Below are 23,056 nucleotides of genomic sequence, written 5' to 3' on the forward strand. Positions count from 1 at the left end.
GGGCAGGGGGTGGAGGAGGAGGTAGGAGTAAAAGAGGTATACAATTAGTTTACAGGTCTAGTCACGATGTGAATCAACCATCAAGATGTGCATGTAACCTGGAGAGACAATGAAAGACTTAATAATAAAGCATTAGTGACTGAGAGTGAGAAGAAGCAAGGTTTGTGAGCACAGCATGGCTGCAACTGAAGACAAAGGAACAGAAGTGTCTGGAGACAGGATTCAGATCTGTCTTAAAGATTGGCTTAAGGACTTCCTGGGATATGCAAGAACACAGAGGGAAACTACATCCAGGTTTGGGAGAAAAAAAAAGCGTTGGAACAGCTTCCACAAATTCTGATCTAGGTTTGTATTCCCTCCCTCTCACCACCCATGATGCATTCTTGCTGGATAACAACTGTTGACTTGGTTTGAAAAGCTGCCCTGTGTCACGGTCAATGCCTATCAAGAGCACTGCTCCCCAGAGGGGTACAGTCCAAGCTACACAGACTCAGTGCAGAACCAGGAAGTGAAACAAGGATGCTGAGGCATCCCTCTCTCAAGAGCTGTACATTATTGAGCTCACCTTTGCGAAAAAGCTAAGCCAACAGCCTACAAAACTGTCCAAAAGGTAGAACACCCTGCAAATCCATGACCAACTTTAAGTTAAGAGTTTTAATAGGTCATGCTTTGCACATACCTTTCCTTCCAGGGATGGATTGCAGTCAGGTTTTACTTTCGAAAATACGGATTAACCACAATTTGACCTGGTCCCAAACTATTAAACAGATAAAGTACATGCTATGTACTAAAGACCTCACTGTGCATCTCTGTTCAGTAGTACAACCCACCTTTCATCACTGGCAGAGGGAGAAGAACAAACAACCTAACATATTTCATGATTGAATTCAATTCCCATATGCTGATAGCATTAATTCCCAGAAAGCAATGGCACTGGCATTTTGGACATCAAAAACAAGTGTTACTGGATGGCAAAGGAAAGAGGTTAAAAATGGTGGGTTTTATTCCCACTGTCATCTTTTTTATAGAACTTCAGACTTGCAACCGAACTGACACAAGTCCTCACAAAGTAAGAGCTTAAAACCCTTAAAATGTGAAAGTGTATTAATATCAATGCAATTACACAAAGCTTCATCTAACACAAAACCCAAAGGGCACCACCGTTCATTCTGTACTCTCATCACTGCAGAAAACTGCAGTTGTTCCCCAAATCAGCACCTGTGCTCAGAGCTGGGTGCATTAGCAAAATTCATCTCTTCAGTTGATGCACACACTTTAATAATTGGGTCCCCCATTCACCTGTTTTTTCCTCAAAGGAAAATGGCCAAGTTGAGACTGACTTCTCTTAGGCTCACCTGGCTCAGGCAACATATGCGGGCCCAATAATCAAGCCACTCTTGGTGAACCCTCAAGCCTAAGGTAAACGGTGATCAGGCCTCACTGAGTTTGTGAGCTCCTGGGACTGCTTTCATTTATTTCTGGTCCCAAGGGGCCATTCCAACACAGTGCTATCTATGCATCCATGCTCTCTATGCAAGTGCAATTCCCTGCAGATCATATCCACTAGCCTGACATCAGTGGAGCTGCGCAGAAGGGTTACTGCAGTGGAGAAACAGGCCTACTGTCTTGAACGTAGCTCGACTTCTCCCTTCTCTAGCAGCTACAACTCAGCTCCGGTAACCTGGTTCTAGTCTTCCTTCTGCAAGCTTGGGAAGCTTCTGGAAGTTTAATTGCTGATTTCAAGGGGAATGGAGCTAGGTTGCTGCTGAAAGCTGCTAAGCCTCACCTTCAGTCTCCATACTTCAGTTTTCCCTCCATGGAACAGGGCTAATATCTTCTCCTAACTCTGGGAGCTTATGTGTAAAAAACTTGTGTGTACCACACTGGCAAAAGTCACTGATTTTTTTTTTGCCTCCCTCCGTTATGCAGAATGCAGTCTTTTCCCCAGGATCATCTGAGCATATGTTAATCTAATTTCCTGTCACAGCAGGAGCCAGATACTGGCAGTGCCCTTGTCTCTTCTGCTCTTTACCCGTGTACACTGTAATGCTTTTCACAGCTGTGGTGTGCAAAAGATAGTATACTATTCTTACTGAACCTTTTAAACCAAGGGTGCTCAACCCCCATCTGTGGGCCAAATCCAGTCTGCAGAGCCATGGCCTCCAGTCAAGCTCTGAACACCCAGATCCAGCCCCCACACCCAGACCACTGCCCAGTAGTGGGATCAGGGCTTAGCCCACTCCCGCACATCTAGATCAGGCTGGAGTGCTCCCCCACACAACCAATGTGTCTGAACTAGGGCTACCCCGCCACCATGACCACCAGCCTCTGCCTCCACATAAGGGCCAAGCTGCTTCATGCCACCCTCTACGGTGGACATAGAGTTGGGCTGAGCACCCCTGTAGCTAGATTAGGCCACCAGTGTGTTGGCCCCATGTGCCAGATCAAGCCCATCAGCTGAATCCAGCCCAAAGACCAGGGGTGGGCAAAATATTACCCGCAGGCCACATCTGGAGCACAAGGCCAGTCTATCTGGCCTGCATGGCCCCTAAAAAATTTAGAAAATTAATATTTCTCTGTCCTTGGTTCCTGTCAAAAATGACAGGAACCAGAGGCAGTAGGACCTAGGGGAAGCCCTGGCGGGCTCCTGCAACAGGAAGGGGGAGGGCAGGGGAAGACCCTGGGGAAAAGCGGCCCCTCCCCAGCCCTGTGGCCAGGCTTCCTGCTGCAGCTGCTCACAGGCAGCCCCACATGGGCTGTGGGCAGCTGCAGCCTGGGGCGGGGAAGGGACTGCTTTTCCCCCAGCACTCAGCACCAGCTCACAGCCCACCCTGGCAGCTGCTCGGTGCGGAGCAAAGCAGCTCTCCCGCTTCCCGCGCCAGGCAGTGTTTGCTGCTGCTCGCCTGGAGCTCGCGCGCTGGACAGCTCAGAGGTGGTGGTGGCAAACACTGCCCAGGGCAATCAGCGGGGGGCTGCTGTGCACAGCCCTGATGGGCGAGCCTGGAGCCGGCTTGTGGCCTGGGCTGGCAGCGGGAGCGGGTTACGAGCTGGTGCTGAGCGCGGGGTGGGGGGGAGCAGCCCTTTGCTCGCCCCATGGCTGGCGCTCTGCAATGCAGCCACTCACAGCCAGCATGGAGCGGCCTGTGCCTGCTCGGGACAGCCCTGCACGGTGTGAAGGAGGAGCCGCTTTTCCTCGCTGCCGGCGAGCAGGGACTCAGGGCTGCACACTGTCCCCCACCTGTACCGTGAGGCTTGGGGAGCACTGGGTATGAGCGAGCACAGGAGCCAGCAGGAACATGGGGCCTGCACTGGTGTCCCAGGGCCAGCACCAGTGGGGCCCAGAGCAGGGCAGCAGGAGTGCAGGGTCCCAGCTGGCAGCTCTATGGAGCTAGGCCAGCTCCCCCCTCTCCCTGCTGGTGCAGCCCAGTCTGACTCCATAGGCCCCTGCCATCCTGTGCTGGCACTAGCCCCGAGACACTGGTCCCAAGACATTAGAGCACTGGTCCCAAGACGGTGACCAGGGGGCAGGGCACCTGTGAAGGGGCGGGGCTACCCATGCGGCCCATGACAGCTTGTCAAAACTGGGTAAGCAGCCCTCTGCCTGAAATAATTGCCCGGCCCTGCCATAGACAGATCTGGCATCGCCTACGAAGCCCATGGGGAAGCAGGCTGGGTACCACTGTTTTAGACAAATGACTGCTTATGAACATTAGGAAGTGGACTCTATGGCCAAGGAGGCCCCTTCCAATCCAGGGCTCAAGAATGTTAGAAGTGAAAAATCATTACCCTGAAGTGACAGGGGCCAGGATAAAACTAATGCATCATTAAATAGGCCACTGGTTACCAGTGAGTTAAATAGCTAACTGGTATGCTCTTGCCATTTTTAATATCATCACTAAGAGGTTTGGAGAATCCTTCATTTATAAGCTGGATGTACTGCACTATTAGTGTGCAGAGTGCTCAAAAGAACAGAATTCACACCTAATTCTCCAACCCAAAGGATCTCAATATCCACATTCAACAGATATTATGTACATAAAGTAGGAAGTGGTCATCAGGCTGCATCTTCCCAGGCAAAACTAATATCCATGAGTCTTCACTGGTGGTAACAGTAGATTGAGACTGCAGCACAGATAAGGTGCAGGTGATTTCCTCAGTGTCGGGACTTCCTGACCCAGACACCATACATCCTCCCAAACATGACAATAAGCAGCCCTACTGAGGTGAAAATGATAAGCAGTTCAGAACAGCTGCAGCTATTCTCAAGCAGCAGATGAGAAAGGTACCTTGATAACTGGTATTTACATAGGATGCCTTTAGTTCTAAAGGAAAATCAAAGGGCATCTATACATGTACTCTGATGCACAGTCACCTACTTTACTGCGCATTACAGCATCACATAAAAACCCATGCAATTATGCTAATGCACAGTAAAACAGGCTACTTACTGCACATTAAATGTCACTTAAAAAACATGTGCTTTTGGTACTATGCTTTTGTAAGATGTTCAACATCTTCATTAGCCACCTGGACAAGGGTGTGGCAAGCACCCTGTTCAAGTTCACTGTGGGGTAAAGTGAATACACCGGCAGGATAGGTTTGAGAAGTGGGAGGATCTGAACAGGATGTGGTTCAACAAGGCCAAGTGCAGAGTGCTGCACCTGGGGAGAGGAAACCAGCATTATGGTTATAGGTTAGGGGCTGACCCCCTCAGCAGCACACAGGCAGAGAAGGATCTTGGAGTCATGACTGACTCCAGGATGAATATGGGTCGCCAATGCAACAAAGCAATAGGCAGAGCCAACCGCACCCTGTCCTGCATCAACAGGGGCATCACTAACAGGTCCAGAGAGGTCTTGCTTCCCCCCTATGTGGCACTGGTCAGGCTGCAGCTGGAGTACTGTGTCCAGTTCTGGGCGCCACACTTCAAGAGGAACATGGAAAACCTGGAGAGGGTTGGCTGGGGACCTCCGTGGCCAGCCCTTTGAGAAGAGGCTGAGGGACCTGAATCTCTTCAGTCTCCGCAAGAGGAGACTGAGGGGGGAACTTGTGGCTGCCTACAACCTTATCAAGGGCCAGCAGCAGGGACTTGGGGAAAGTCTGTTCACCAGGGCCTCCCTTGGAGTCACCAGGAACAATGGCCACAAGCTGAGGGAGGATAGGTTTAGGTTAGATATTAGGAAGAACTACTTCACTGTAAGGGTGGGCAGAGCCTGGAACAGGCTTCCCAGACAGATGGTGCTCTCACCTTTCCTGGAGACCTTCAAGAGGAGACTGGATAGGTGCCTGGCTGGGGTCTTATGACCCCTCCCACCCCCAGGGTTCATTCCTGCCCCTGGCAGGGTGTCAGACTCGATCTGTCTAGGTCTCTTCTAACTCATTGATTCTATGCATTAGGGTAGTCCAATGCCCATTTATTCAGTACCTAACACTGGAGGTATTAAATTAAAGCTCATTAGAAAAAGTGCATTAATGTACATGTAGACACGCCTCAAAGTTGCAAAAAGTGAATGGAGAATATGAGACTTTGCACACAGAAGTCAGGAAATGACAAAGTACAGGCCCATGTGTTGGTCTCCATTGCGAGGCACGGTGCAAAGACAGGATCAAGGACTTCAGCAAAACAAGATTAGGACACAGCCAGGCATAACATCTCTACAATATACAATATACATGGATTTAAAAAATAAATGCCCCAATCTCAGAGCACCTGGTGAGAAAAGCCCCAGGTCACATCACCCTCCTCCCTACATTTCCTTGGAGCACCTTTCCTTATTTGGCACCTGAAATGGCTCTCTTTTTGTCCTAAGGTTGGCAGTAAACCTGCAAAGTGACTCAGCCAAAAAAAGCAGTCTGTGCAGTAAAGCATACTAAGAAAGCTGAACAAGCTTGAGTCAAAACAGCATGATTCAGACAAAGCTACAGGATCTTGGTATTCTGTTCCAGGAACAGCAGGGTAAGTCAGTGACAGCTTTTTATAGCCAAGAAAGAAAACACAGGAGATGGGGAAACTAAGTGATTGCAGCATCATGCAACAAAATCCTTAGTCAAAAAAGCCCCCCAAAACCACTAACTGGACAACTATATTTGTGAAAGAGTACAGGAGACTGAATTGCACTGTTATTTCCTGCTGGAAACGAGTTACATGGCTCAGAAACAGTTGACTTTTCTTGCTTCGAGTGAGTGGAAAAATGAGACTCTTCTAGGGTGTAGTATGAGAAACTCCTAAGGGTGGAGGCACTTCAGCCACATCATCTAGGGAACTTTGAGTTGGCTTTATCTGTGTTCCCCCTTTCCGTTGTGTTGCCTAATAAAGCTAAATTCCAGGTAGAAAGACAAGTCATTCAACTAAATCAGCAATGTAAAATGATGCAACTCAAAGCACAAGGCTGTCAACCTGAACTCGGCCCTTTAGTTCTTGGTTTTCCACTCATTGACTAGACACGTCCATTAACTGGTACATGAAAGAAATGTAACTGCCTCTTATTGCAGGAGGAGTTACCATAATGTGGTACATTGTCTTACAAGTGGATTTAACACCTGCCGCCCAACCTGGCTCTCATAATGCCTAATCCACTGGCCACTGAAAGCTATGAAAATCTTTCTATAGAGATCAGTGGGTGCAAAGTTGGTAAGAACCATGGGTGCTTATAGCCCCGCCCCACCCAAGGGCTTTACTTTCAGCTTGATGTGCCCCTGCACAAGTACAGCACATGCCCGGAAGAGGAATCGCAACAGTTTGACCCAGCTTGCCAACCGTCTGTATAGCTCGCATGCTTCAGGAGAACTTTTCACATTTTATCTAATAGTTGATTTAATCAGCTATTACATAAGCATGCCAAAAGCCCGCTGAAGCACACAAGCTATACAGACAGTGGGGTCAAACTGACACAATTCCTCTTCCAGTGAAGTGCTGGGGGGGGTGCCCCCCCACATCTGTCAGCATCCTATGCGACTGCAAGACACAATAACCAGAAAGCAAGGACTGGAGATGACATACAAACTCTCAGCTGGCTCCCACTATCACCAACTGCTTCTACTGCATCCCAAAGATGCTTCTCCACCAGGCCGTAACAGCCCCATTTCTGAAATGCTCTTCAGGGCATGCTATACCGACATCCACTAAGCTAAAAAGAAGATAATTTCAAGTTAAGCACTTAAAAATAAAATTCCCCACTGTTGACAGGTAACACAACAGTTCTGATGGCTGCAAATCAGAAGTACACAGAAGGAAATCACCTCCCAAGAAATATCTTCATCTCTCACTGAGGACTTCTCCTTGGTTTGCCAGGTCCCCACACGTTATTTATGGTTGTTAGCTATGTCAGTACAGCCAGCAGCCCCTCCATTTCTACTATCCATCTCAATTCAGGTAAACGGTGCTGGAATTATCACCATAGCTAGGAATTTGCTTCTGTTTACAAATGAACAACTGGAGGGTATATAGGGAGTGTCACACATGTCCTATCTTCCTAGCTGAGTTTATTACACACACCAGGGCTCTGAATTCCTGCTCTCCAAAATGTCCCTCTATACCACCCTCCCAAATTCCCCTAGTCCAAGAACTCCCACTAACTCTCCCCTCCCCAGAACACAGATCTTTTCCCTCATGCCACAGGCTCCACATTTTTACACCATTTTCCTTCATCTCTCCATGTCTCTGGCCTCCCCTTCCCTCCCAGGGGCTCTGGCTTCCCTCAAGATTAGTCACTCAGGGCACGGGACAGGCAGAAGTGGGGTGTAGTCATACTGTTAGAACACATGTTAGAACACATGTATGTAGTCATACTGTTAGAACATGTCACCAACCAGTTCTCTGACCTAGAGGCAATAGCAGGGGTGCCTGAAGCTGTGGTTGTGCTAAGCACATGGCAGAGGCTCCATGAGTCCCTGTTTTTCTCCTTTCTTGTTTTTCTGTTTTTCTTCCCTCCCCTACCAAATCATTAGCGATGAGCAGGCAGAACCCTAGAGCAGTGGTTTTTAATCTGTGCGGGTCCATGAAAGATGATTTTGATCGATCAAAAGTACGTGAATATCCACATTTATAATTCAAATGCACCTCCATTCAAAACTGTTTAAGGGTCTGCAAATGAACAAAGGTTGAAAAGCACTGCCCTTAAGTTTTGGAATAAATCAGATGCGACATCCGAAAATTAGTGCACTAACCCCAAACAACTGCCATCAATAGAGGCCAAGGCCTTGCTAACTCAGCCAAACTTTTCCCTGACTGACTAAATGCCACTGAACTTATTCACATAAAGTACAGACAAAGAATTATGATGGGGCTCAGATGAAGGCATTAATCCTGCATATGTAAGCAATGGAAAACAAAAGGATATCCAATGATTCATCAAAAACAGTGTCAGGTTTCCAGGTTGTAGCTGTACTGGTCTAGGCAAAAGGAATCAGAACTTATGGCAGCGGTGATATCTTTTATTACACCAACTAGATATTTGCCAAAAAAAAAATCTTTATTTGCAAGTTTACAGGCACAGGTACCTTTCTTCAGGCATATGAGAGCGCAAAGATTGTAAAAGTTCTCCTAGGTAGAAATGAAAATTCATATTTATCAGGAGAGCTGAGGGCATGGTAAAATCAGGAGACTTTTGGTGCAGCAGCTGGAAAGGAGGGGACCATGGGGGGGACTCTCCTGCCAAGCCCCATCCCCTGCCTGCTCCCCCAGCCCCCCATGGCTGTCCTGCCCAGCCCTAGCTCTTTAAAAAAGCCCCCACCCACTGGCAGAGCCCCCTAGCAGTGTGGGGCAGCAGGGATCACCCCCCCACACACACACACACCTGGTAGGTACTGGAGAGCGCGGAGCTTTTTTTTCTTTACAGAGCCGATGCAGGGGCTAGGTGGGGCAGCCATGGTGGGGGCTCGGAAAGCGGGCAGGGGATGGGGGCATGTGGCAGAGCCCCCCCAAGCAGCATGGGGCAGTGGGAGGCAGAGGAGATTACTCCCTGCCACCCCCCCGGCAGCACCCGATAACTGGGGGGCTTTAAAAAAAAAAAAGAGCCAAGATGGTGGGACTGGGAGAGCAGGCAAGGAATGAGGGCTCATGACAGAGCCCCCCATGCAGTGTGGGGATCCCCCCCAGCACCTGCATCCGGTAAATGCCAGGCATTTTTTTTTTTTTTTTTAAAGAGCCAGGATGCTGGGGCCAGGCGGGGCAGCCATTGGCAGGGCTGGGAGACCAGGCAGGGAATGGGGCTTCTTTGCTTTGGAGATTCAGATTCGGCCAAATAGATTCAGCACAGTGATTTGAATCACTAAATCAAATCACTGTCCACCGAATCGGCCAAATCCAAATCCAAAGTGACTACTAGCTGCTTTGCACAGGCCTAGTACAGACTTGAGTGAAAGAAGGCTAGGAACAGCCAGACAACAGCAACTCCAGTTCTGCTGTCTTCCTTTGTCCGGCATGCCAGATGACTGCTTCCTTATTATGTGCAACACGGGCTACTTCATGTGAATGCACTTGGACCCCAAACAGCAAAACACTCTTGTTACAAGTATGATCTGCAGAGATTCTGCTCCATTTTATAGGGCTGCTTGTGATGGTGCTAAATATAGGAATCCAGGAGCAAAAAGTGGTGTCCTATAGGCTCATCAACATACCCAAAATAGCTGAGAGCTCCGTACAGCCCGTGGGAGTCGCTCTGCATCCGCTCAGCAACCATGGAGACAGGAGCAACTTAGCCTAAGGGCAAAGCTCTCCCTTGGATATAGGTTGTTCCACAGGGCCTTTTATGTCCCCATATGGCCCACTCCCAGCAAGGAATCTGATTCTTCTCTCTGTCTGGCTGTGAGCACACCTCACTATGATCCCAAGGGCAAGATGTTTCTCACATGGCTGAAAGTCAAACAGAAAAAGTTCTTCAGGGGGCTGCATGCACAGAGAAAGCTCCTGAGCAAGAGGCCATCAGGTGAGAGAGGAAAGGCCTGTTGGGCTAAAGATTCCCCTATCTCCAGTGGTCCCAGAAAAACTTATTTTATAACTATTAATAAACAGAATTTAGAGATGGCCTGAGGCAGGGATGCAGACTGGCTCCTCCCTACCTCCTACTTCAAAGGGGTTAACATACCCCTAGAGCTATGTTGACTTCTGATCCGAGATAAGAAAATTAAAACAGAGACTAGAAGCATACTGAGGAAATGAGGACCATCTTCCCTGCACAGTACCACATGCTCACTCAGGGCTCAACAAGTCTTGGCACAGGATCCCAGGATTCACCTGCCTTGCTGGCTGGCTATATATTTAGGTTAAATGTTATATTACATGTAGGGTGACCATATGGGACAATATTAAATCTGGGACACCTCCCCCCTGTCAGAAGCTCTGGTATGACTAGTCAGGCAGCCAAGCCAAAGGAGTCAATGGCCTGTTAATGACCCATTGTTCTTTACTTCACAGGCATTAACAATCATTTCCCCCTTTCAGTGGTCATTCCACTAATCAAACTAACCTATTTTAGGGCAATTTTGCTGCCTGCTAGGGCTTTTTATTTCAGGGTTTGTGCTGCTCCACCTCTGCTGGATGCCCCTCCCCTCTTCCATTTTAATTTTGATGGGCTGACCGGGACCAGCCTGTGAAATCTGAGACTGTTCCCACCAAACCAAGATATACGGTTACCCTAGTCATCACTGATGATTTTATATTTTCATCCCAAAAGGGAGGTTTGACTTTTCCAGGAGCCCTCACTTCAGTCTTGTGTTAGAAAAGTGCTTTGAAGATATCGTATGGGTTATTCCAAAGCATTTAGTATCCTTACCATGTTTCTGTTTAATTCAATGGGAAATTTAACATCTACTTGCACAGGAACAGAGCTGAGTTGCTGCTGTGCACTGCCAAGAAATCCCACATGTAAAAGTGTGCTATAAATAGCTTGAATTTATCCTAGAGCAATTTCCCCTACCTTCAAAGCAATTCTGAGCAGCTTTGTAAGCACTGTGCAAGAACATCTGACTACTAAAGGGGCTGGGTTTTTTGGGGTTTTTTAAACAACGTTTTGGACATTTATTGAATATCTGAGATGTCAGTAATGTCCAGCCTTGAGCCAGCCAGGTTTTATTTAAGCACAGTATTAATCTGAGTAATCAGAATTTCAGGGTTTGACTTATTCTGATTCTGGTTTGCTTGGTCAGTTTCCTTTAGGGATATGGATTCATGAAAATGTGCCTTCCAACTGACACTGCTGCTCTTTCAGTAGGAATGCTTAAAGGAAGAACCTGGTAGGCTGAAAAAGCATATGATGTCAACCGAGGCAATGATTTCACAGTGCCCAGTTGCATGAGGCATGAAAGCTGTCTAATCTCTAGCATCATGTAGGAGGTAATAAGGAGGTTCTTGTCTTAGTTCAGTAAGTCTTGCAGATGTCTACAGGCTGCTTAAAGACATCTAATGTACTGTAAGCTCCATTGCCATTGGATTAATGAGTCACAAAACTACCCAAGCTAATGTAATGATACAGCCATAATACAAAGCTCAGGAAAACTCCCATCCTAACAACAATTACATGACGTTTACAAAAGAAGCTCAAGCCTGTGTGACTTAGTCATCTGATAGTGGCTGTTCAGTAAAAGAGCTATGCCAGAGCACAACAAAATATGCTCCCCAGCCTCAGAGCAGAAGCAGCAAGGCCAGAAATTTGCAACTTCCTTTGCAGACACAAACCTGAAAGCATATTCTGAGAAAAGTACAGATGATTATCTGCAGATTTCCATCTCTTAGGCTTGTAAAAGCAGGCAATCCTTTTAAAAAAAAAAGGAAGAGAAGTCAATTGGTACATGACAGCACTACCTTTACAGGTATACCACATTATCTGACAGGAACAGTTCTCAGCTTTCCACTGCCAATGGCTTTCTGGTTTTTGCGAAGAGAAGGACAAGGTTACAGTAACTGTACTGGTTAATTCCAAGAGACAGTTCTGGTATGTTCGCACCTTAAGAGGAAGCACAGTACTGCTGAATGAAGATCTATCTATCTGTGGTCACAGGTGTCATTAGAATAACTGCCAGTCATTGAGACATTCAACTTCTTACAGAATAGAAAAAGAAAATAAGCAGGTGCCAGATGACTTAAGGCTTTACCATGACCTGTTAGAATCAATCTTATTGCTTTCATAGAGAAAGTTAGAATTTACAATGCCATTATTTAAATTATTTTGCTGGGAGCTTATATGAATCCTATTTTACATTATTAAATCAAGCACAACCAAGATACGGCCTGCAAGGCTCCCCAGGGGTCTGGAAATTTAGTGGTGTGGCAAGCAATGGCAGTGTTAATTGCTTTTAACTCCATCACCACTCATCTGGCTACCGAATATTCCAGACCCATGGGGAGCAAGTATTTCCGCTGTTGTTTCATTATCTCATGTGATGGTGTCCAACTCATCGGCCCTGCAGGCTGGATCTGGAGCTCAGAGCTGCATCATGTAGCCCACAGGGCTGCTTGTGGGGCCAGAAATTTGGTGATGGAAGGAGTGGCAGCTGCTGCAGCTGTGGGAACCACTACAATTAATGCTGCTGTCACCAAATTCTAGCCCTGTGCACCATACAACATGGTCTTGCACTCTGGATCCAGCCTGCAGGGCCAGACAAGTTGAACACCATTGCATGAGATAATGAAACAACAGTGGAAATACTTTTCTCCTTATTGTTACATATCCCAAGAATTCTTGTAGTAGAGATGTTTTAGGCTAAGGCATATAGTGTGAAAGAAAGCAAACAAAGGGAGCTTAACAGCTTTGTTACTCCTGCAGAGATATGCCTGACTCCATGGTTATTTGCAAACACCAAGTTCACTGGTCCCAAGTCATGTTGGTCAGTTAGGATTCTCCTAACTCAGGAAGGTCATGCAGGACAAGATCATAAAGTAAAAGCACTCTCTGTTTTCACAGTTCTCCTCCTCCATCACAACACTATGTTAAAGGCACCTCTGTTACTAGCCGTGTGGAGTGATTCTCTCAAATCTAAGAGGTAATTTGTAGCAAGAACTGGTGGCAGCAGCAGCAGCCTGATGGACTTAACTGGGTGAGGTAACCCAAGTAACATCCTGAAGCTTAGCCCAGTTTGGGTAACTTTTGCTGAACAGATGTGTGGTACAGCTTTGCTTTTTCAAGCCAAAGTATCCCCACAGCCCATCTTATTTCTGGTTCCCTGCAGAATTAGCCCTCTTAGTGCTATACACCATTTGAAAACAAGAATTCAGTACTGCTGTCAGACTAAGTATGATTTTTGATATTCATTTGTGACTTTTTCATACATTGTAAGGCTGGAAGGGACTTCGGAAGATCATCGGATCCAGCCCGCTGCACCAAGCAGGAAACTGCGGGTCAGGTGACTCCAGCAAGGTGACAGTCTAGTCTCCTCTTGAAGATTTCCAGGGTAGGTGATTGCACCACTTCTGGAAGGAGCTTATTCCACAGTACGGACACCCTGACTGTGAAGAAGTTTTCCTAATGTTGAGCCTGCATCAATCTTCCAGGAGTTTGTCACCATTACTCCTGGTTTTTTCCCTTGGGCGCCCTGGTGAACAGCTGCTACCTGGTCTCCTCTCAGCCTTCTCTTCCTCAGGCCGAAAAGTCCCAGATCACTCAGCCTTTCATCCTATAGCTTGCCTTTTAAGACTGATCACAAATCTCTCTTTCTCTAGTCTCGTGTATCATGGAATGCCCTCCAGAGGGTGCTTGCTTAGGACCACTGCCATCTTGTCTGGGCTCTGAGACTGGAGTCCCCCAAAGCCATTCAATGCATGGCTTCTAGAGCAGGGAGAAAGCCCAGGCTCCTTCCCACTGTATAACCTTGGCCTTTTGGTTTCTCACCTTCCATGGTACTTCATGGCTCTGACTCAAGAAGCAAGCATCCAGTTCCACTTCTGGGAGAGGGATTTAATCTCCTGTTGGGGGAAAACCAGCACAACCCAAAGTTTCTAGTACCAAAGAAGCCAATGTCTTCAGACAAGGCATTTAATGGGGCAAAGGCCACCCAGCAAGAGGTTTTCTGTCCCACCCCACTCCAAAGTGGCTAAGCAGTACCTCTGACCGCTTCCAGCCTGGTTCTAGCATCCCCCAAAGATAATCAGCTGCTCCTTTTTCAGACTTTCGAGCCCTGAGCTCCATATCTCCACAGCTGCTCAATTAATCTCTGATACAGACTCTGCCCAGGAGCTGACAACCTCCTTGTTCAGCCTGATCATAGTCATATTTATCTGTCTCCTCTGGTGATCTCCTGGGTTGGTGTTGGGTTTCTCACCTTTGCTGAAACATCAGCAAAGGTGTTTTAAGACTCTGTTGATACTAAAGGTCCATCTTTTCTCATCCTGCCCATAACCAACCTTGGCACTTGGCCGATGCATAGAGGGTTAATTAAGTAAACCGAGTCCCACATTATTATAGCACCATGAACACAGTCAACACAGAATTTTTACAATAAAACCTGTAGTATATCACACACAATCAACAGCAGAGTGCAAGACTTTGGTAGGGGTAAATCTGATGACCTGAATAACACATCACATTTACAGTGTTCCAGTATTAGAGGAAGGAACAGATAACCACTGACTTGACCTCCAGAACACAAGTTCCTTCATTTGAGAGAAACCTGATTTTTATGCAAACTTTTGGAGGGACAAACTAGCTGTGCTGTTATTCCTGCAGTTCCAGGAGACACTGCACTCAAAGAAAGATGCACATATGCTCTAGACCATGCAAGTGCAAAACCAGACCAATACCAACATCTCTCACATCCAGAGCCCTGACCTAACAATTGGTGTCCTAGGGTGCCTATACACATGTAACGAGGCTGCGCCAATGCGTTGTAATTATGTGTTGGAGCAGACTCAGTTAATCAAGTCTGCTGGAACATGGTAATTACTGCACTCCAGCACCACATGTATTAGCATCCCTGCACTGAAAAATGGCAACAGGGTCCTTTAACTACAGCTCATTCAACAAGCTGTAGCTAAAGCGCCCCCGCTGCCATTTTTCAGCACAGGGGCAGATATACGTGACTCTCCAGGTGCTTTAATTAGAGCAGGACCAATGAAGTAAAGCATCTCAGATCTCCTCTAATTAAAGCACCCCTCGTCCCCACCACTCCCAGAGCATGTGTATAATGCCCCTAGTGCCTGCCCCTCGCACACTACCAGAGACTTGCAAAAGCCCCATTTTATAAAGGCACTGAGCATTCACTTAACATTAAGCCCATGAGCAGATCTACTGATTTCAGCAGAACTGCTCACATGCTTAGTTTTAGACAAATGCTGTAAGATTTTTGCTAGATTGCGAGAAGCAACTCAGTGCTACCCAACGCAGAACCACTATTTCTGTTGCACAGAGGGCACAGGATGCAGAGTTGGGGCAAGAATTCTTTGTACTTGCACTGAATTCTATATTGCCTTGTGCAAGGGAAAGAACAGCAGACCTACCCTCTACACAGAGTTATAGGGCTAAAGCAGGGCACTGCTCCAGCTATAAGCAGTGCTTCCACTCTGTGCCAAGGCAGAGGGCATGGCTCCTCCATCACCCCCTTTTACATCCTCTCCATAAAGCCCGTTTACTCAAGCTCCATGGAAGGGGGACTGGGCACACCATGGAAGGGGGACTGACTGACAGGCCTCTTCATTTCCTTTCAGTGAACTGGAGGAAAGCAGGAGGAGCCTGTCACAATGTTAACATATGCCCACACCTACCTAGTCAGCAAGTCAGCACAGTCACTAGCCTCATTGTCCCCTCAGCCATTCTTTTCCATCTGTGCCTTGTTCCTTTCCAAAGCTGATTCCAGTGGGTACAGCCCCTCCTGTCATCCTGCTTCCCCCAGTTTAAATAGATCAGCACTGGCACGGATACCTCCTCACCCACCAAGAAGAGATTAAGAGAGAAATATGCATCTCCACAGCCTTTCCATGCACGGTTTGCCTCTAAACTCACAGCTGTTATAAGGTTTATGATTAACAGATGACTCAAAGGCAATGCCAAGATATCTGGTCAAAGCTAACCTTGTACTGGAGCTCAGAATAAGTGAGTTTAGCTATGTTCTTAGATCATAGGGACAGAGAAACCCAGGAGACTGGAGTCATCCTGTGGATTTTCTTCAAAAAAAAATCACCAGAATATTCATACTCATATATTTTTTTTAAATAGATTAAACTTGAATTGCATTTCCAGTTCCTGTGGACATGGGCAGACAAGCCTACACAATGCAAAATGAAACTCTTATCTTGGTGCCTGTGCAGCCAGGCAGGCAACAGCAGTAAAGAGGGTACAGTCACTTTGCTGCTCATTACTGAAGGGAAGAAGCAAGCTTTACCTTCTCACTGCTGACAAATCAGAGATTATAATGCAATGTCCTTGGGATAGGAACCTAGCATTCCACAAGCACCCAGTTTTCACACCAACAGAAGATCCACAAATCCAAATGAAACCCTGAGTGGCAGATACTCAGCCACTAAAGAAGACACCAGTTCCCACATCTTTAGCAGACTTAGCAACATGCCAATGCTTCCCAAATTACTAGCCATCAGCCCTATTAGTCATTTTGCACTTCTACCCAATACAATATACCTACAACATGAACACTTGCTTTGAACACCTGGACCTTCTCCATCTCCCCTAACATACCTAGGGAAAAAGAAACTGAGACTGAAACAACATGTACTTTTTGCTAGCTGCAAAAGCTATGAATCAAGCTAGACAGCCAAGGGTTGACATTAGGTTGGACTCTAGTGGTATATATACAGCTTCCCAAGTGAGGTGGCCACACTACTGAGAATAAAGTCACATATACTCAAAATCACATGGTTTGCACACCACAAGCCAACCTGAGCACATGTCCAGGAATGATGCTCAGGTAATGGTGCTCCCAGTACAGGAGGCACCACTCAGAACACCTTGAGATGTCATCAGCCCTGCCCCAATGCACTGCATGAGCTATACAGGCATGTCCAAGCAAGGAGAACTACACTGTTTTGGCTTTAGATATAACACAATGGAAGCAATCACTTAAAATTGGAGACATTAAACCAATTCCCTTCTCCACAGGGTAAAGGGAAAAACATAAAGTAAATCTTATCTTTACAATGAATAGGATCCCTTTTAAAAGCTTTTTTCCTCCATCCACACCTGTTACTATCTGCCCATTACACAGGAAGGCTAGAATTAACAAGAAAGTCATCTGCAGAAAAGCAGCTCAGACAAATTCTACTCCTCATTCACAGGGCAGAATACCCCCCAGCAGATCCCGCCTCCCACGCTGAAGAGAAGGCATCATGGTCCAGCCTCTCATGCTGGAATTTCAGCAACGTTCCTGTAGGATTGTGGTATGGCAGCCCAGAACCTGCCTAATGCAAAAACAAACCCAGCCTCCTAATGAACCCTTTTCTGAAGTCTCTTTCTCCAAACCAGCTCTTCACTGGTAGCAGGGGAACTCATCTGGAAGGAATTACCTGAACACAAAGACTCCATACTGTTGTTTGATGCTTCATTAAAAACAAGCTGTTTGATTAAAGCCATTAATGGAAAAAAGCTTTAAAAAGCAACCTACTACTACAGGACTGCACAGGTGTGGGACAGAAAAAGGCATTTATATTAGAAAAGGAACAGGATAGGATTTTGAAAAAGGCTCGGTGCTGGTCTAACTTTCCTTCCATTAAAGTTCCTGGTAAAGCTTTCATTGATTTCCTGGTAAAGCTTTCATTGATTTAAGATTAGATCACTGTCAAGGGTTAGCAAAAGTCCCATGTCTTGCTAACAGCAGACCTCAACCAGGGGAATAATCATCATGGACTAAACTGCAGCATGGCACAAATCCAACACAAAATGGAGGCTTTTAATACATCAGCAAAAGATGCCTCACCAAAGCCAGGATGAAGGCAGACTGCAGGGCCTCATCCAACTTCACTAGGAGGTTTGTAAACCTGACTTCAAACAACCCAGGTCCTCTGTATACTTACGTGATCATACTGATCAGAGCTGGCAAAGCCAAGCTGCAGGCCTTAGTAGGCACTTCCATGTTCCAGGTGCGGCTCTGTACAAGTCTTATGAGCAGCGGCTGCTTGGGAAATGCCCAGAATCGAGGTCCATTGCCAAGCCACTGTGGCTTCAGCACCCTCATGAGATGCAGCTTTCTTCTGGCGCTGCATCAGCCAGAAGCAAAACTCCTGGCACAAAAGGGGTATGGGCAAGTGGCACGGCCTGTTCTCTCAGCTTACACTGTACCAAGAAGGTGGTGGAAGCTCTGGCATATATCAGACCCAAAACTGGTATAGGGCTTTGGCCCTAGGCCTCATGCAGCCCTTTCAAGCCAAAATACAATTTGCTATCAGACCTCCACCCCTCCTTTTGCTGTCATCCAGACCAGAAGGAGGGCAGATTCACTGCCCTGTCCCTTTATTTCACATCAGCTGCTTGTTACCCTACAAAGTGTACCCATATCTCCACTCAGTACAGAATGGAGCATTATTTATGGAATCCCAGTTCACTAACAGAGTTGTTCAATTGTTTCCTTCTACAAGAAGGGTGTGAAAAAATCAATGGGAAAAATCAGTCCAAGAGCACCCACTTAATCCCAGTCTGCAACCTCTACAAAATCTTTATGGGAGGCACCACGATATAGTGGGATTTGGGACATCTGGGTTCTCTTCCCAGCTCAGACAGTGACCTGGGCTCCCATTTCCTCTCTTGCTCTGTCTGCCCCATTTCCTTATAAAGAGACAGGCTATACAGAAAGAGCTGGCAGCTTGTACATCTGTACAAGGGCACCCTGATTTTAGCTGTGGCCTCTGAGCGCTCAGCAATGCAAATTAAATGAAGCTGAGCAGCATGTATCTAAACTTATAAACCCTGGATCATCTTTATTTAGCCAAACAATAGGAGATTTAAGTCTTAGTCATCAATTCTGGATAGGATTTTCAAGAGTCTAAATGGCCCGAGTGCAAAAAACCCCTCTGAAAGTAAGTAAGATTTGTCTTTTGAGAGATAAGACACTTTGCAGATCCCACTTTCTATATATTAGAGTTGGAAAAATAAAGCTGTGGGACAGGAGGAAAGTCACAGCAAAAGATCGGGTCTGACAGCCCTCTTATCCATGGTTCTTTTTTCATGCTGGCTGTTGTCAGGTGCTTCAGAGAAAGCTGCAAAACCCCCATAATTGGGGTTGCACAAGGAACGGCCCGACCCACAGGAGAAGTTTCCTCCTAATCCCAGTAGTGTGAACCTTGAAGAACAGCCTATCACTTAGGATTAGGGGGGAGGAGGGGAGTCCTTAAATGTGGAAGATTGTATAAAATATCAGGTCCTTGTATGACAAGACATTGTTCCAGAAGCTCTGAGAACACCAAGTTTGTAACTGGGAGTAGGTGCTGAATTGCAATGCTTGATTTAGACTGGGGATCACTAGTGTTTGGACTTTAACCATTTGACACCCTTCTTTCAGTAAGCTTCCAAATAAAGAACACAAGTCTTTGGAACATGCTGCAAAGAAGGAAGTAAAAAGCAGCTCAAGACGAAGAGGAATGTCACTATTTAGAGATATCAGTTTTTCAGTCTTATACAAAAGAAGCTTGAGACCTCTCCAAATAAAATAAGGTGGGGTCGATTTAGCCTTGTGAACACAGAGAAAAGCCTGCAGTTTGTACACAAAGTCTCTGCTGGCTGAAACAGAAGGGGAAGGAAATTTGAGCCTGGAAAGGCAAAGGGGAAAACTACCTTGCTCTAGAGATGGGAGAAGGGGGCAACCTCTGTAGGCCTAGTTAGACACTAAGGGCCTCAGATGAAAAAGAGGAGAAAAATCCTCATCATCCTGTTAAAAAGGGACCTCCTTCCACTAGCATCAAGTGAAAACTTTCTGGTGAGAGAAGGGAGGAGCCTCCAAGTATACATGGAGGAATCCTCCAATTCTAGGGAACATGGTAAAATCTGGAGAGGCAGATTTTGTGAGTGTCAGTGGCCACTCAGCTCTTTATAATGCTATAAGAAAAGAAACCCACTTGGGTATAAAGCAGGAAACTTCACCAACAAACCACCTGCATGCCCACCTCTACTTCGGTGTTTTGCTCGCATGCATCAAAACTCCCTCCTCTGCCCTCTGCACCTTTGTAATCCTCCAGCTTTCAGGAGCCAATCCCATCATATTTAGCATCTTAATCTGATAGGGTTACAAACAACCAGCAGGCTCCACTTGCTGTTGGGACTCTATGTCATGAAGCCCCTCATCCTATATCCCACCACAGTGCGTGGTCTGAAATAGACAGAAGTCAGCATACCTGGTTTGTTTCCTTCTCGTTCATGGCCCAGCTGTCCTTTGGTATTCATCCCACAGGTATACACTTCCCCATCTTCCAGTAGGAAGACAGAATGGTTTCCTCCACAAGCCACCTCCTTGACATTTCTGTCATGAATGAATCCATATACCTGGGGCTCTGGAATGATTACTTGCAGATTGCTACCTATCCCAGGCTGGCCAAAAGACCAGTAGCCCCAGCATAACATTTTCTCTTCTTTCAGCAAGTCATGTAGCTTTATTCTGCCTGCAGAAAATAATTAAAAAAAAAAAATCACCAAGTGAAGCAACCACAGACAGCTGTTCTGTACAGGAAGAGATATTAACCACAAAAAAGAGGATTCCCTGCCTGATCACATCAGACTTGCACACTTTCTACACCAACTGACCTTTACCAATAAATGGGACAGATGAAAAGTCAAGGCACATGGGCCCTACACATCACCCCAATAGTGCCTTCTATGCTTCAACTGTCTCCATACATAAGATGGGAATGCAGCCTAAAAGAAAAGTGCCCATTACAATTAGACACATTTATTTTATTCCCAAACCTATATAAAAAAAAAAAAAAAAAAAAAAAAAAAAAGAAAGCAAGCAAGCATATCATATTCTGATTTCATGGGTCCAAACACAGAAGTTGATAGCTTTTATAGATTTTTTTTTTTTTTTTTTAATTCTGGCATCTGCAAAGAAGTTACTTAAACAGGTGCTGGCCAAAAGCAGCACTATAAAACATTACTAAGTAAAAAAAATCCAGGTAAAGAAGGAACTGGTGCAAAAATACATTTGTGTACGCATATATACATACATGTACGCACCCATACACACATGTCCTCACATCACAAGACATCTCCAAGCAAAAACATGCACCAACCATGCAGATCACATGGAGTGGCCCAACAGTGTAGTCCAGGGATGGGGAACTATTTCAGTTGATGGGCCACTTAATAAGTTTTGGTGAGCTGTTGAGGGCTGCACACATATCTTTCAGAAGATACCATTTTAACAAATTATAGATAAAAATCTTACTCTTCTATAACGTTAGGTGGGTGTGGGGGGCATGTTGGCGTGTGTGCGCAGGGGTGCACGTATGTGTAACAAGAGTACGTACATGTGCGGGGGGACCCATTTACACACTAGATCCTGAAAGCTGGAAAGGGGGTGCATGCAGCACAGCTCATCCATAAGATGTGGCGCAGGTACAGGTATATTCTGCCCCCTCCCTAATCCAGCCCAGGGCTGCCCCCGCAGCACTGCACATAGGGCTGAGTCCTGCCTGCAGCAGCCCAGGCCACACTCCCACCCACACCTGCGCCCAACAATCCCCTAGCTGCAGCCCCAGCCAGCATGTGCAGCTTCACAGCAGAGCCACTCTTGCTGCTGCAGCTACCTCAGTACTGCTCGGCTCCCCCTGCCTCCAGCAGTTCCTCCTGTCCCTGCCGCACTGTTCCAGGTAGGGGTGAGGAAACTCCTGCCCCAGTGCACAGGGCTCCAGTTGTCAGCTGCCTTCCATCCACTCAGCAGCCTACAAGTGGCTGCTCATCATGCCAGGCAAGTGGAGTGGGTGAATGGCATCTGGAGCCCCACAGGATGGGGCAGGAGCAGCCCAGCTATAGCTTTCTCTCTGCCTGGTGTGGCACAGCAGGGGCAGGAGGAGGAGCCATTGGAGGCAGCTGCAGCAGCAGGAGCAGTCCCACCAGGAAGCTGCAGGCACTGGCCAGGGCTGCAGCCATGCAAGGTGGGTGTGGGCAGGGCTCAGCTCCATGCAGAGTGCTGTGGAGGTGGCCATGGGAGGGCTACAATGGCAGGCCAGATACAGCCTGAGAGCCATATCTTGCCCACCCTGGTGTCATACAGAGACCAGATACTGATGCTGTGATTTGGCCAAATGCACAAGACCATAATGTCAATGTGCTGGGTTCCTACTGGTGTATTCAATATAAGTCAGGGAGCACACCTCCAGAGAAAGCAAAAATGGAACAATAACAAGGCTACGTCAGAGGAAACAAAAGAGATGAAAAGGAAATGGTCACAGCTTGACACAGTCCAGAGGCCTTGGTTCCTACCAGACTGCTGCAAAAAGAAACAAGCTTTCGTTACAGAGGAAGCAATCACTAGGTTTTAGTTAACCCCCTTATCACACTACAGCTCCACTTTTGCATTATTTGCTGAACCACTGCACTGATACAGCCCTGACCTCCTCTGCCTAATTTAGGAATAAAACAGGGCTAACCAAACGTATTCAGATGGGTGGGAAGGGAAAGAAAGAAAACTCCAATCAGCCTACTACCCTGCATGCCAAGTTTTAGTCAACGTAATTCATAGCAGCAGACTTTACTATTTTCGTGCTGGATCAAACCCAGAAGGCATCATTAATGCTGGACACGCCAGATATCCCCTCACTGAAACAAGCTGGGCTCGTCCTATTCTGAGCAAGTAAGAAGTGGGCACATTTGCCTCGTTTCTAGTGCAAAGCAAAGCTTAATCCAAGCTTGGACCTAATTCAGGCTCTTAGCACATAAAGCCCTTTGCGATCCAGGCCCTAAATAGGAGCGATCACCTCTTGCCCTATACCAAGGGCGGCTACCCCCGGTAGCAGCCACAGCCACAGCTCAGCCCTCGGCGGCAGGGTGCGGCCAGGGCTGCGCTGCCTCCGGCCCGGTCCGGCCCCGCTCCCAGGCGCGTCCCCGGGCTGGCTGCGAGGGCTGGCCGGAGGCAGCGCAGCCCCGACCTCAGAGGCGCGGACGCCGGCACTGACCTGCTGCCGCCGGGGCGCGCG

General features: G+C 47.0%; 1 protein-coding gene across 4 annotated transcripts in view; it reads right to left on the reverse strand.

The window, feature by feature from the left end:
- HERC3 (HECT and RLD domain containing E3 ubiquitin protein ligase 3) overlaps window positions 1-23,050 on the reverse strand; it is a 79,153-nt gene extending 56,103 nt beyond the window's left edge. For 2 of the 4 annotated variants that reach the window (XM_019552704.1, XM_019552702.1), the window contains exons 1-2: window positions 20,667-20,764; window positions 20,261-20,524 (exon numbers count right to left, since the gene is read on the reverse strand). In XM_019552704.1, coding sequence (XP_019408249.1) covers window positions 20,261-20,524; window positions 20,667-20,706 — 304 coding nt within the window. In that variant the 5' untranslated portion in view covers window positions 20,707-20,764. Of the gene's footprint in view, window positions 1-20,260; window positions 20,525-20,666; window positions 20,772-23,035 lie in introns of those variants that run through there. The other 2 variants (XM_019552703.1, XM_019552705.1) reach the window with 2 other exon arrangements.
- Between the last annotated feature and the right edge of the window lie 6 nt (window positions 23,051-23,056).

This window comes from Crocodylus porosus, unplaced genomic scaffold, assembly GCF_001723895.1.
Source record: "Crocodylus porosus isolate Cpor-Errol unplaced genomic scaffold, CroPor_comp1, whole genome shotgun sequence".
NCBI lineage: Eukaryota > Metazoa > Chordata > Crocodylia > Crocodylidae > Crocodylus > Crocodylus porosus.